The following is a 10,980-nucleotide window of genomic DNA, read 5'->3' on the forward strand; positions in this document are numbered from 1 at the left end:
TACCCGAAACACTACTAGGGGCAAAACAATTTTGCCGCCTCAGTGTTTGCCAGGGCTCTGTGGAGGCCATCTTGATAAGTGGCAGTTATTTAAGATATGAATGTCCTCCGCCGTCTCAGCCTTAACGCAGAGATGAGCATTTCTTGTGATGCCACTCACCCCCTTTTCTCATTTATGTGTTGGTTGGTCAGAGTAGCTGTAGCAGATATGATCGTATCTTCAAATGAGATGAAACTGAGAGGAAAGCAGTTTGCCATAAAAGGGCAACAGCGTGAGAGGAGATAGAACAGTTTGTGAGATTTATGAGGAAATTGGTGTGTCACGCCTCTCACTCACATCTCTCTCTCTTCCCTCCGTCGCCTTGCCTCCTCTGTCACTTTCTCTTGGTCATGAAACACCAAAAATAGACAGCAGGAGTGGGAGAGACACTGATAAAGAGAGAAAATGGAGGTTCATCCCATTCCTTCCATCACTTCTATCCCCTTCTTCTTTGGGGGTTTTGTGAGGTGTGCTGCTGGTCGGCTGGCCTCTCTTGTGCTGCTTTTTGACCTGTTGACCCCTCCTGAGCGATGTTATCTCCCTTCCAGTTTCCTGACTCGTGGCCCACCGGCCTAATCCTCTTACCACACCAACAAAACACTGAGAAAACGCCAGTCCCAACCCAAGCCATGCACACATTGTCCTCCTCACTACAAACCATAAACACCCTTTAGCGGCACATTGCCCATCAACACCAAACTATCGCAGATGCCAGAAAATGAGGACTCCAGGCTCTTCTATTAGATGGTATACCTCTTAACTTAACCTGGTTTACTTCTGAACCAGCTTTGTAGTATAGGCCCAAGGTTTGCTTTGAGAACAAGTACTAACCCAAGCCATGCACACACATTGTCCGCTTTTGCTCTTATAGGTTTGCTTTTTCTTGAATGAAGGTTGTCACTCCTCTGGAGAAAAACATGAAGGAATAGGCCCTCTTAATTTGTTTGTCTGATGAGTTCATTGACATCCCTTAACCAAAACCTCATCTTTGGTTCTTCAACCTCACAATTGGTTTATTTGATGAGTTCATTCTTGGTTCTTCAACCTCACCTCAACTCCTCTCTGTCAGTTTGTCTGTGGGCAGTATTCGCGGTGCATCCACGTCCATCAGCCGCAGCATAATATGGTGTCCTCTGTTCCACAGGATCAGTCAGCGTAAACAGGCCAGGCAGCGTGCTGGGAGCCAGACGCCATCCCACAGGACTCTGAGCCCAGTCACAGCAGCCAACACAACCCCAACCCAAGCCAAGCCAACAGCAGACAGGGAGCAACAGCAACAGTCTAACAACACAGCCAGTGCCAGTGTGTGCGAGCGCTGAAGGTTAGACGCGCTCACCTCGATCTCCACTCAACTCGACTCACCCGCAGCGGGACACGTCTCTTTCCCGAGCAGCCAATCATGTCGTCCCCTTCCCTTCCTCTGGCCGAGCTGCCCCCGAGCCCCCTGGCCATGGAGTACCTCAACGACTTCGACCTGCTCAAGTTCGAGGTGAAGCCGGAGACGCCTCCACCAGCACCGCCGCCACCACCACTGCAACAGCAGCAGCAGCAGCAGCAGCAGCAGCAGCAGCAGCAGCAGCAGCAGCAGCAGCAGGCCTGTTCATACTCCTCCAAGCCACCGCAAGGCCTCCAACACCCCCACCACCACCTCCAGGACCCCTCCAGCCCCTCCCCGTACAGCGGCCAGCCCCCCCAGGACTCCAGCCTGAGCTCCAGCCCGTACACCTCCCTCCCTCCCTCCCCGACACTGAGCGACGCTGCCCACCCTCCCCCGTCGGCCTCCTCTTCCTCCTCCTCATCATCCTCCTCCTCTATTTCCTTCCCGCTCTCTGTCTCCAACGGGTACGTGTCGGGGCTGAGCTCCGGTGCCTCGCAGGGGAACCCCGAGGGGAGCCCCATCCCAGGCGGAGGTGCAGGGGGTGGGCCGGGCCAGTGCCCGCCCAACCCCGCCTCCCTGGAGGACCTGATCTGGCTGGCGGCCCTACAGCAGCAGTTTGGGGGTGAGGCAGGGGGGGCCGCCTCGCTGCTGGGGGCCCTGGGTGGGGCCCCCGAGAGAGGGGGTGACAGGGACCGGGCGGCAGCGGCAGCAGCGGCAGGAGTAGGGGTCGGCGTGGGCGTGGGAGGCTTCCTGGGATGCGAGGATGCCGTGGAGGCCCTACTCAACTCTGCCGCGGTAGCAGTGGGATCACAGGTACGGTAGCACAAAATGGACACCTCATCCAGCTGAATGAAAGAAGTGAAGGAGAGCACTCTTTAAAAATATATTTTTTGAGGGGGGGGGGGTAACATTTATTGCGTATAGGACAGGGGAGAACGAGTGGGGAGAGAGAGATGGGGAAGGATCAGCAAATGGCCTGGGCTGGAATCAAACCCAGGTCGCCTAGTGCCCTACCCTTAGACCCATGGCAGGGCCAAGGAAAGGTTTTTCTTTCCTCATTCGCCCACGAACGTTTCGGGCATAACCCTTCCTCACCGGGCGAATAAACAAAGAAAAACCTCAAGAGTGTTGTCCTTTGCTTCTTTCATTCATCTATGACTCATCTGGTATTCAGTGAAAAGTTATCAGGCGAAAGTGTGAGTGTGTCTCCTCCACTTTTCATCTCATTCAGCAGTCATCTGAATCTCATCTAAATGTTTTCGAGGGTTTTCAATTGAAATTGAAAAGACCTTCTGCATTGACATAAACATGATATCCTGTAGCATTATATTCGGAGTGTGTTGAGGGAATTTGAACATCTTGGCTACAGCTTTACCTTTTATTTGTATCAATACATTTGGATAGTTCTTAACTGACTGAAACTGTAAGAGACAATTTAAAAGATTATTCATCAGTGGTATTCATTTTGCTCTTTCTCTCCACCTCTCTCTCTCTCTCTCGCTCTCTCTCTCTTTCAAAAACACTCTTTCTCTGTCTTCCTCTGCTTTCTCTCTGCCTCTGTCTGTCTCTCTCTCTCTCTCTCTCTCTCTCTCTCTCTCTCTCTCTCTCTCTCTCTCTCTCTCTCTCTCTCTCTCTCCCAGTTTCCTGTTCTCTCCCAGAGCTCCAGTAGCAGTACGCTGGGTGACTCGGGCAGTGACAGCGGAGGGGACGTTTCCTGTGCCAAGGCCTCAGACATGTGCCACCGCCCTCTCCTCTTCGTCTCCTCCGGCCCACAATCCTTGTCCAACGCCGGGCAGGCCGGCCCTTACCAACAGCCCCCAAGCCCCCAGGGCAGGCTGCACCACCATCAGCACCACCATCACCACCATCACCCTCACCACCCCATGCATGCCCATCATCATCCCCACCATCATCACCTTCAACTTAGTCAGGTAACAGGCCATCATAAGCCATCATAAGTGAAAAGTGAAAGTGAAAGCCCATTGGGAAACTCCAACTCCCATTGTCATTGTGACACAGCACTCCACAGCACACAAGTGAACACTGCACACTGCACACAACAAAATTGCATTTATGCCTCACCCGTGCAAGGGGGCAGCCCTCAGTGGCGCCCCATGGGGAGCAGTGCAGTGGGTCGGTACCATGCTCAGGGTACCTCAGTCATGGAGGAGGATGGGGGAGAGCACTGGTTAATTACTCCCCCCACCAACCTGGCGGGTCGGGAGTCGAACCGGCAACCTCTGGGATGCAAGTCTGACGCCCTAACCGCTCAGCCATGACTGCCCATAAAGTACTTTATTTCACCAGGGATTATGGTTGTGCTGTCCTGTCCTGTGCTTTACAGTGCTATATGTTCCTTCTCTTGAGGTGTAGAAATGACTGGTTCTGGATTTTACTTATTTTTGATTAGGGATGGGATATTGGTATCGGTGTATTGGTAACGGGTTCCGATATCAACATAATTCAGAGATTGGATCGGAATTTTCCCAAAAATTCCGATACTAAACATTGAGCTAGGAGTAATGTTAGTAATGAAATCATAACATTTGCATATTAGTTTTCAGGATAGGATTGCTTCTTTTTTACCTTTTCGTTCCTTTTCTAACCAAAAAGTCTACTTGGGCCTACAGCAAAACCCATGCATATATGTGGTTTTGGTAACGGATCGGAGTAGTATCGGTATCGGCAGATACTCAAATTTAGATATCGGGATCGGATCGGAAGAGAAAAAAATTGTATCGGTGCATCCCTATTTTTGATGTCTGGTCATGATGTACTGAACTGTTCTGGCAAAGGCTGCTAATGAACAGTGAAAATGCAACACACAAAATCTACTTTAAGGCCCACCCTAGCAGTGCCTGTGTTCAACAACTGCACCAGCAAAGTACCGCTTCTTCAGATATCCATTTTAATTGAGCCATAGCCAGACACTCTGTGCACAATTACTTGTAGTCTTCAGGGCTGGTTTATCAGGCCAGCAGTAGAGAGCTCAATGAACAAAGTTTTCTCCTTCTGTATCTGTGTTTCTCTCTCTCTCTCTCTCTCTCTCTCTCTCTCTCTCTCTCTCTCTCTCTCTCTCTCTCTCTCTCTCTCTCTCTCTCTCTCTCTCTCTCTCTCTCTCTCTGTTGCTCTCACGCCTACTATCTGTTGCTTTTTCCTCATGTTGTCAGACTCCTGACAGCGCCTCAGGGTGAGGGATTATTAGGCGGGAGAACAGCACCAGAAACATCACCTCCTGCTTCAAATCTCCCCCGCCCTCATTTTTCTTCCTTTTCATCTTCATCAAATTGCTCTCTCTCTCTCTCTCTCTCTCTCTCTCTCTCTCTCTCTCTCTCTCTCTCTCTCTCTCTCTCTTTCCTTCACTCACTCACTCACTCACTCACTCACTCACTCACTCAGACAATCTCACACACTCAAAAAGCAATTTTACTCCACCCTGAACCAACTGTGAATTATGTTAAAGTACCTCAATAATGCAGCCATAATGACTCATTGTTACATGCGCCCTGGTGCAATTGGAGGGCACCGCTGGGCGCACGGTGCAGCAAAAAGAAAAAAAAGAAAAGAAATGAGACGCAGAAGAAAAAGCTACTTCAGGAGCTCTCGTAGTGAAAGATATTCAGACAAATGTGCCAGTGCGTGGCACAGGAGAATTGGAGCACTCAGTCTCCAAGGACACAGGCACTTGTCTCAGGGGCAAAGACACGATGAATATGTTTCGCCCGCCACCAGGGAAGCAATCTCGTACCGAGCTACAGTACAATGGAACGTGGTGAAATGCATTACTATGTGAGATTCGCTAAATTGCCTGCTGGTTGTGCTGACACAGTCACTGACCTTTGCCACTACGAGCTAGTTTAACGGGAAGAGGTTGCGTTCTGCAATTTAGTGCGTTTTGGAAAGGTGACAATAAGGATCTGTTTAGCTGTCTGTTTAGTTTGTATTTAGAAAATACCTCCACCCTCACAGCAGGTGTCTAGTGCATCTGCAGGCCTATCTCTTTATGTGGAGCATGGAGATTAGCATAATATCTGCTATTATTGTTGGGTAATCCTGATCACTGTCACACACATTCAGTCAGGCCGTCAGATTACATGGGGGCAGATTATAAATGTGTGGGACAAAAATGTGCACCCAGACTCACCGGCCAATAGCCTTGCCGTCTCACGCACACATGGACAGACGTATGCAAGACATGTACTAAACACGTGTACAGTATGCTGCCTACTCCATCTTTAAAGCACATGGCCGTTGCACACAAATAACACTCAGCTGATGTAGAGTAAACTGGTCCACTTCGGAAAGACTAGGCCAGGGATGACTGGAGCACTCAGATACTTTTTAGTATTTTATTGTGGTGAAAACATAATGACTGACGTTTTGACGCTGTGTGCGTCTTCTTCAGAGTCCAACACTCAGCTGATGTAAATATTTGTGCATAAGGTTTAACGTTTTGGACCAATTAAGTTACACAAACACATAATGTTGGCTGCATCCCAGCAGAGCAAAAGATGAAAAAATGTGACTAGTTTGGCCAAATAGACTAATGAAATTGGGGGAAAGCAGTAAATGTGGCTAAATCTCCATTTAACGTTTAGAACTCATTTTACCAATTTACTTAAGTAATTATTACAACAGTTTTTTTTGTCTTTGGTCGCCCAAAAGCTTGGAAACAGAATTGTACCGCATGAAAACTACACAATTAAGCTTCGAAACCACTTCTGCAAGATTATGCCGTACAGTTGTACTGCAGCTCATGAAGGGTAGTAAAGTACATTCAGAAGTGCTTTTCACCCTTTGTTGATGAGCCATTGCAATAGATCATTTCAAACCAGTTTGTGAGGTGAAAAACCTACTTGGCTTTGCTTTTAGAGCTCACACCATCCATCATAACCCACTCATACCTCCATTATCTTTTCATGTAGGCCTAAGCTGAAACATGTCCTCTCTCTACAGTACATCACCCTGCCTCACACAGTCTCTTTTCCATTTTATACATTTATGCAGTATAACCTATGTTATCTATGTAAGACAGCTTTGACCCTTCCACATGTGACAATGCCAATCCATCTGTTTGTCTGTCTGTCTATATAGGCTGGTTTTCATATAGCTTCATATATACATCTCTGTTCATTCATTCATTCATTCATTCATTCATTCATTCATTCATTCATTCATTCATTCATTCATTCATTCATTCATTCATTCATTCATCCATTCATTCATTCATTCATTCATCTATCTATTTATCTATGCATTTATCTATCTGGGTGTAAACATCATCCTCTGCCTGACTCTCCCTCTGCCCCCATAGTGTGGTGTGGACGCGGTGGAGCGGTTCTCGGACGAACAGCTGGTGAGCCTGTCGGTGCGGGAGCTGAACCGCCACCTGCGGGGCGTGAGCAAGGACGAGGTGGTGCGACTCAAGCAGAAGCGCCGCACGCTGAAGAACCGCGGCTACGCCCAGTCCTGCCGCTACAAGCGCCTGCAGCACCGGCACGCCCTGGAGTCAGAGAAGCACATACTCACCCAGCAGGTGAGGCGTTCAGGCTTGACATTGGCACGCGCTAAGCCGCCAAATGCGAATGTAAATGTGGTTTTGCAGGTAAATAATTAAGTCTCACTTAAAAATGCCCAGAACGTTTCTGGTGCGCACGAGGTATTTTGTTTTACTCTCACATGCCATTTTAAGGGCTAGGTAGTGTCCCATTGAAATGAATAGCAAAAGCACACATCCCAGGTGACTAAGATATCTATTCATGTATTCAGGAATTCATAGGTTTTTGTCCAAGAGACGTGTCCACAGTTTATGGCAACTATATAGAAATGTTGTAGTACCTTGATCAGCGTGCTCACAAAGCTTATGAAGACCAAGTGTTTTTGTAGGCCTTTTATATTTTAGCCCCCAAACTATCAAGCAGGCTATTGCTTTGAAGTTCTCACTCTGTCCAATCTAGTGTCCCTGTACGAGCCTTTGCTGATTAACTTGATGTGTGTGTGTGTGTGTGTGTGTTTGTGTGTGTGTGTGTGTGTGTGTGTGTGTGTGTGTGTGTGTGTGTGTGTGTGTGTGTGTGTGTGTGTGTGTGTGTGTGTGTGTGTGTGTGTGTGTGTGTGCGTGCGTGCGTGTGTGTGTGTGCGTGTCTGTGTGTGTGTGTGTGTGTGTGTGTGTGTGTGTGTGTGTGTGTGTGTGTGTGTGTGTGTGTGCGTGTGTGTGTGTTTCTGTGTGCGTGTGTGTGTGTGTGTGCACTGTTTGTGACAGTTCATGACACAAACAGCGATGTTCATGTGTTCCACACAAGCGTCTTACTGTAATAGCAAATGGAGAGAAGCAAGACAATTTACCTCATCACAGCTTGTAACAGCACAAAATGTTGTACCAAACCCCAACCAACCATACTGTGTGTTCTGGTACACAGCAATTGGTATTAATGCACCTTGAGGGTGAGGACATCAAAGACAAACTGATATTTCATTCATTTAAGGTAGACATTATCCCTTTACAACATTGGCTGTGGGGGGATTTGGCTGTGCACACGGACGAACCAAATTCTCTTTTTCTATTTTATCCATATTATTTTATCTGGCCTTTTTCCCACTGTGTAAGGCTTTCTGTATCTTATGTGTTTTACTCTTGCTGTTGACTTTGTCTTGCTCTTAATCTATTTTTTATTAATGGCTTAGTTTTAGTATTTTAGTTTGACGCATTGACACATTTATTTCTGTTTAAATGTGCTATATAAATTAAACTTACTTACTTACAGGTGAATATCAGCATGTTCATTACCATGGCATATAAAATCAACTGCAAGTGATGCATACAGCATGTATCAGGGATAATTTTATTCCATACGTCCAACAGTGATTAAATCAGGCAGAAAATTATAACTTTTGAACATAAGACATCACTGCCTAACTAATTACCAAGCTAATTATGCTGAAAAGTAATTGCTTGCAAGACTTTTTCTGCCAGACAGACTGTAGACATGTAGGTCTAGTCACTGCAAATTTTGAAAAACATCCTTCAGTTTCATGATCTTTTGCTTCATTATTTTTCTTCTTCATATCACCCTGATTGACAAGATATCTGTCAAGCAGCTCGGAAGATCTGTAACTAACTGAGCAACAGATACAGAATTCTGCACAAGTCTGCTACATTTAAAGGGACACTGTGTGAGATTTTTAGTTGTTTATTTCCAGAATTCATGCTACACATTCAATAATGTTACCTTTTTCATGAATACTTATCACCACAATCAAATTCTAAGTGTTCATTATGACTGGAAAAATTTCACTTTTCATACATGAAAAGGGGGATCTTCTCCATGGTCCGCCATTTTGAATTTCCAAAAATAGCCATTTTTAGCTGGAAAAATGACTGTACTTGGACCATACTAGAAAATATGTGTTTAATACTTAGTAAACTTTCATTTAAAGATCAAATTTGGCAATAGGCAACACATTTTCAATGAGCAGCATAGTTGAAGTACCTTTTTTGACCATTTCCTGCACAGTGTCCCTTTAAAAAAGAAAAGTTGCTCAAAGAACCTTCAGTTTCTTCCGACTTCCAATTTTTACAGTTTACACAACCTCTTGCAAGAGAGAGATGTGGAGACAAATCTATGAAATCGCAGTATCTTCATAGCATTCAGGAGTCTCTGAAGTCTGCGTCATCTTCTGTGTGATGGTCTGTTGTCATCAGGGAATCTGACAGTGGGGTACAAATGGGTCACTTGACCCAGGCCCAGGGAGAGAGGGGGCCCAGAATTGGATCCTCATTACATTATACTATGCAGTGGGTTTGGGGCCCTTTCAGTTGTCTTTGTCCCGGCCCAGCCAAAGCTGTCAACGGCCCTGGTTGTCATTAACCTGTGACAGTCTGACAGTGTGTCACAGGACTGATTTCTCTCCTCTTGCTTCCTCCCTTTCAGCTAGAACAGCTCCAGTGTGAACTCTCTCGGGTACTGCGGGAGAGAGACGCTTACAAGGCTCGTTACGAGAAGCTCATCAGCTCCAACGAGGCGCTATCGGCGCACGGCAACAACCCACCTTCCCCACCTCCGGACTATTTCCTGTGACAACATGCAGGAACCCCAGTGGACCGGATCGACAATTCGCCGGTCGGGAGAGGGGTTGCTGGGGAGAACAGCCAAAAGGGGTATACAGCCAAAACCAACTGAACAATGTGGGGTAAAACTAGAACATCTGGACAGCAAATAAAGGTATGCAGAGGGGCATCACAAACCAAAACTGCACAATTGGCGTCTTTTCCTCAGTACATCAACTTCACTATGAGGCATGAAGTCTGAGATGATGAGAACATGCCTCTCAGCATGTCTTGACTTGAATTGAATGGATGCATGTCATGATGAAAACGGTCGGTCCCTCCCTCTTCCCCTGAACATTTAGGATGTGGACATAGGGCTTCTTGAGGGTACCGTGATCCTCCAGCATATCTCTTGCCCTGAATGCTGTTATTCCTTGGACAGATGCTGCTGCTTCACTTGACCCTTTCTTTTTTGTGGAACTGTGTGACTCCATAGCCTAATCAAGCATCACATTACACGCTTCTCTGGAGAGGCTTCTTCTTGCCGGAATATCAAATCAGCTGATCAACATAGTTCTATCTACGTCTGTACTTTTTGGGGTACTGAGCAACCTAGGGCTGCAGAACCATCCGTGTCATTGCAAACAATCATTTTGGGGCTGGGTTGAATCCCAGGCTTTAACACACTGAAAGATTTTGTAGTTCTTGAACTGGTGATTTGACAATCGTTCTTGGCTGTCCTGATTCTCCTTCTCCAGGGTCAATCAAAATCCATACAGGAGTGAGAATGACTGGCAGACAGCCAGGTCTAACTACGTTCAGAGAAAAGCACGGTACTAGCCGCAATTCAAGCCATCATTTGCTATTACGAAATATTTCAATGGGCCGTTGAAAGTGATTTGGACATCGGCAGAACATTTTAGGCATCTGTAAGAGTAAGGGTTGAACGGTGCATTGGCAACTAATCGGAATGTCAACATCCTTCAAACTCTGCTTGCCCTGATCAAACGCAGTTGAGTGTTTGACATCAAATACCACTTTTAACGCTATAGGTCCAGCAAGACTTATTGGCCTTCTTCTGCTCCTTTTAACACCTTTTACCATGTTCGGTCTGGACATACTAAGGCCTAAGGGGGTTTTGAGAGTGACAGTGCAGTGTGATGATCAAGGCAAGACTCTCAGTAGCCTCTTGGCTGAAAACAATGCTGCTTTCTTTATCAAACTACTTTGAGTCCCTCTCTCTCTTTAAGATGAGTCTTAGAATAAGAATGTATAACACATTATAATAATAATGAGCGCTTTTTTTTATTGTTATGTGAAAACAGAGGCTACAGGTTATACAACAAGCTACAGGTGATAGTATGCAATAATTTATTTCATTTTGACAGAGCTAGAGGTTTATCTGCTTGTTGAAAAAATAAATCTGAGCATAGTAGTAATTAAATGTTTTTATTGTGAATAAAAGAAAAATGAAATAGTGGAAGAGGGTTAAAAATATGCAACACTGGTGTAGGTGCAG

General features: G+C 46.2%; 1 protein-coding gene across 1 annotated transcript; it reads left to right on the plus strand.

Annotated features, from left to right (window-relative positions):
• Positions 1-1,438: 1,438 nt before the first annotated feature.
• Positions 1,439-9,492, plus strand: nrl (neural retina leucine zipper). The gene is made up of 5 exons (XM_063200202.1): positions 1,439-1,552; positions 1,628-2,230; positions 3,058-3,348; positions 6,732-6,953; positions 9,346-9,492. The coding sequence occupies exons 1-5, from the start codon at positions 1,439-1,441 to the stop codon at positions 9,490-9,492; spliced, it is 1,377 nt and encodes a 458-aa protein (XP_063056272.1).
• The last annotated feature ends 1,488 nt before the right edge of the window (positions 9,493-10,980 follow it).

The sequence above is a fragment of the Engraulis encrasicolus genome, chromosome 6 (assembly GCF_034702125.1).
Source record: "Engraulis encrasicolus isolate BLACKSEA-1 chromosome 6, IST_EnEncr_1.0, whole genome shotgun sequence".
In the NCBI taxonomy this organism is placed as follows: Eukaryota; Metazoa; Chordata; class Actinopteri; order Clupeiformes; family Engraulidae; genus Engraulis; species Engraulis encrasicolus.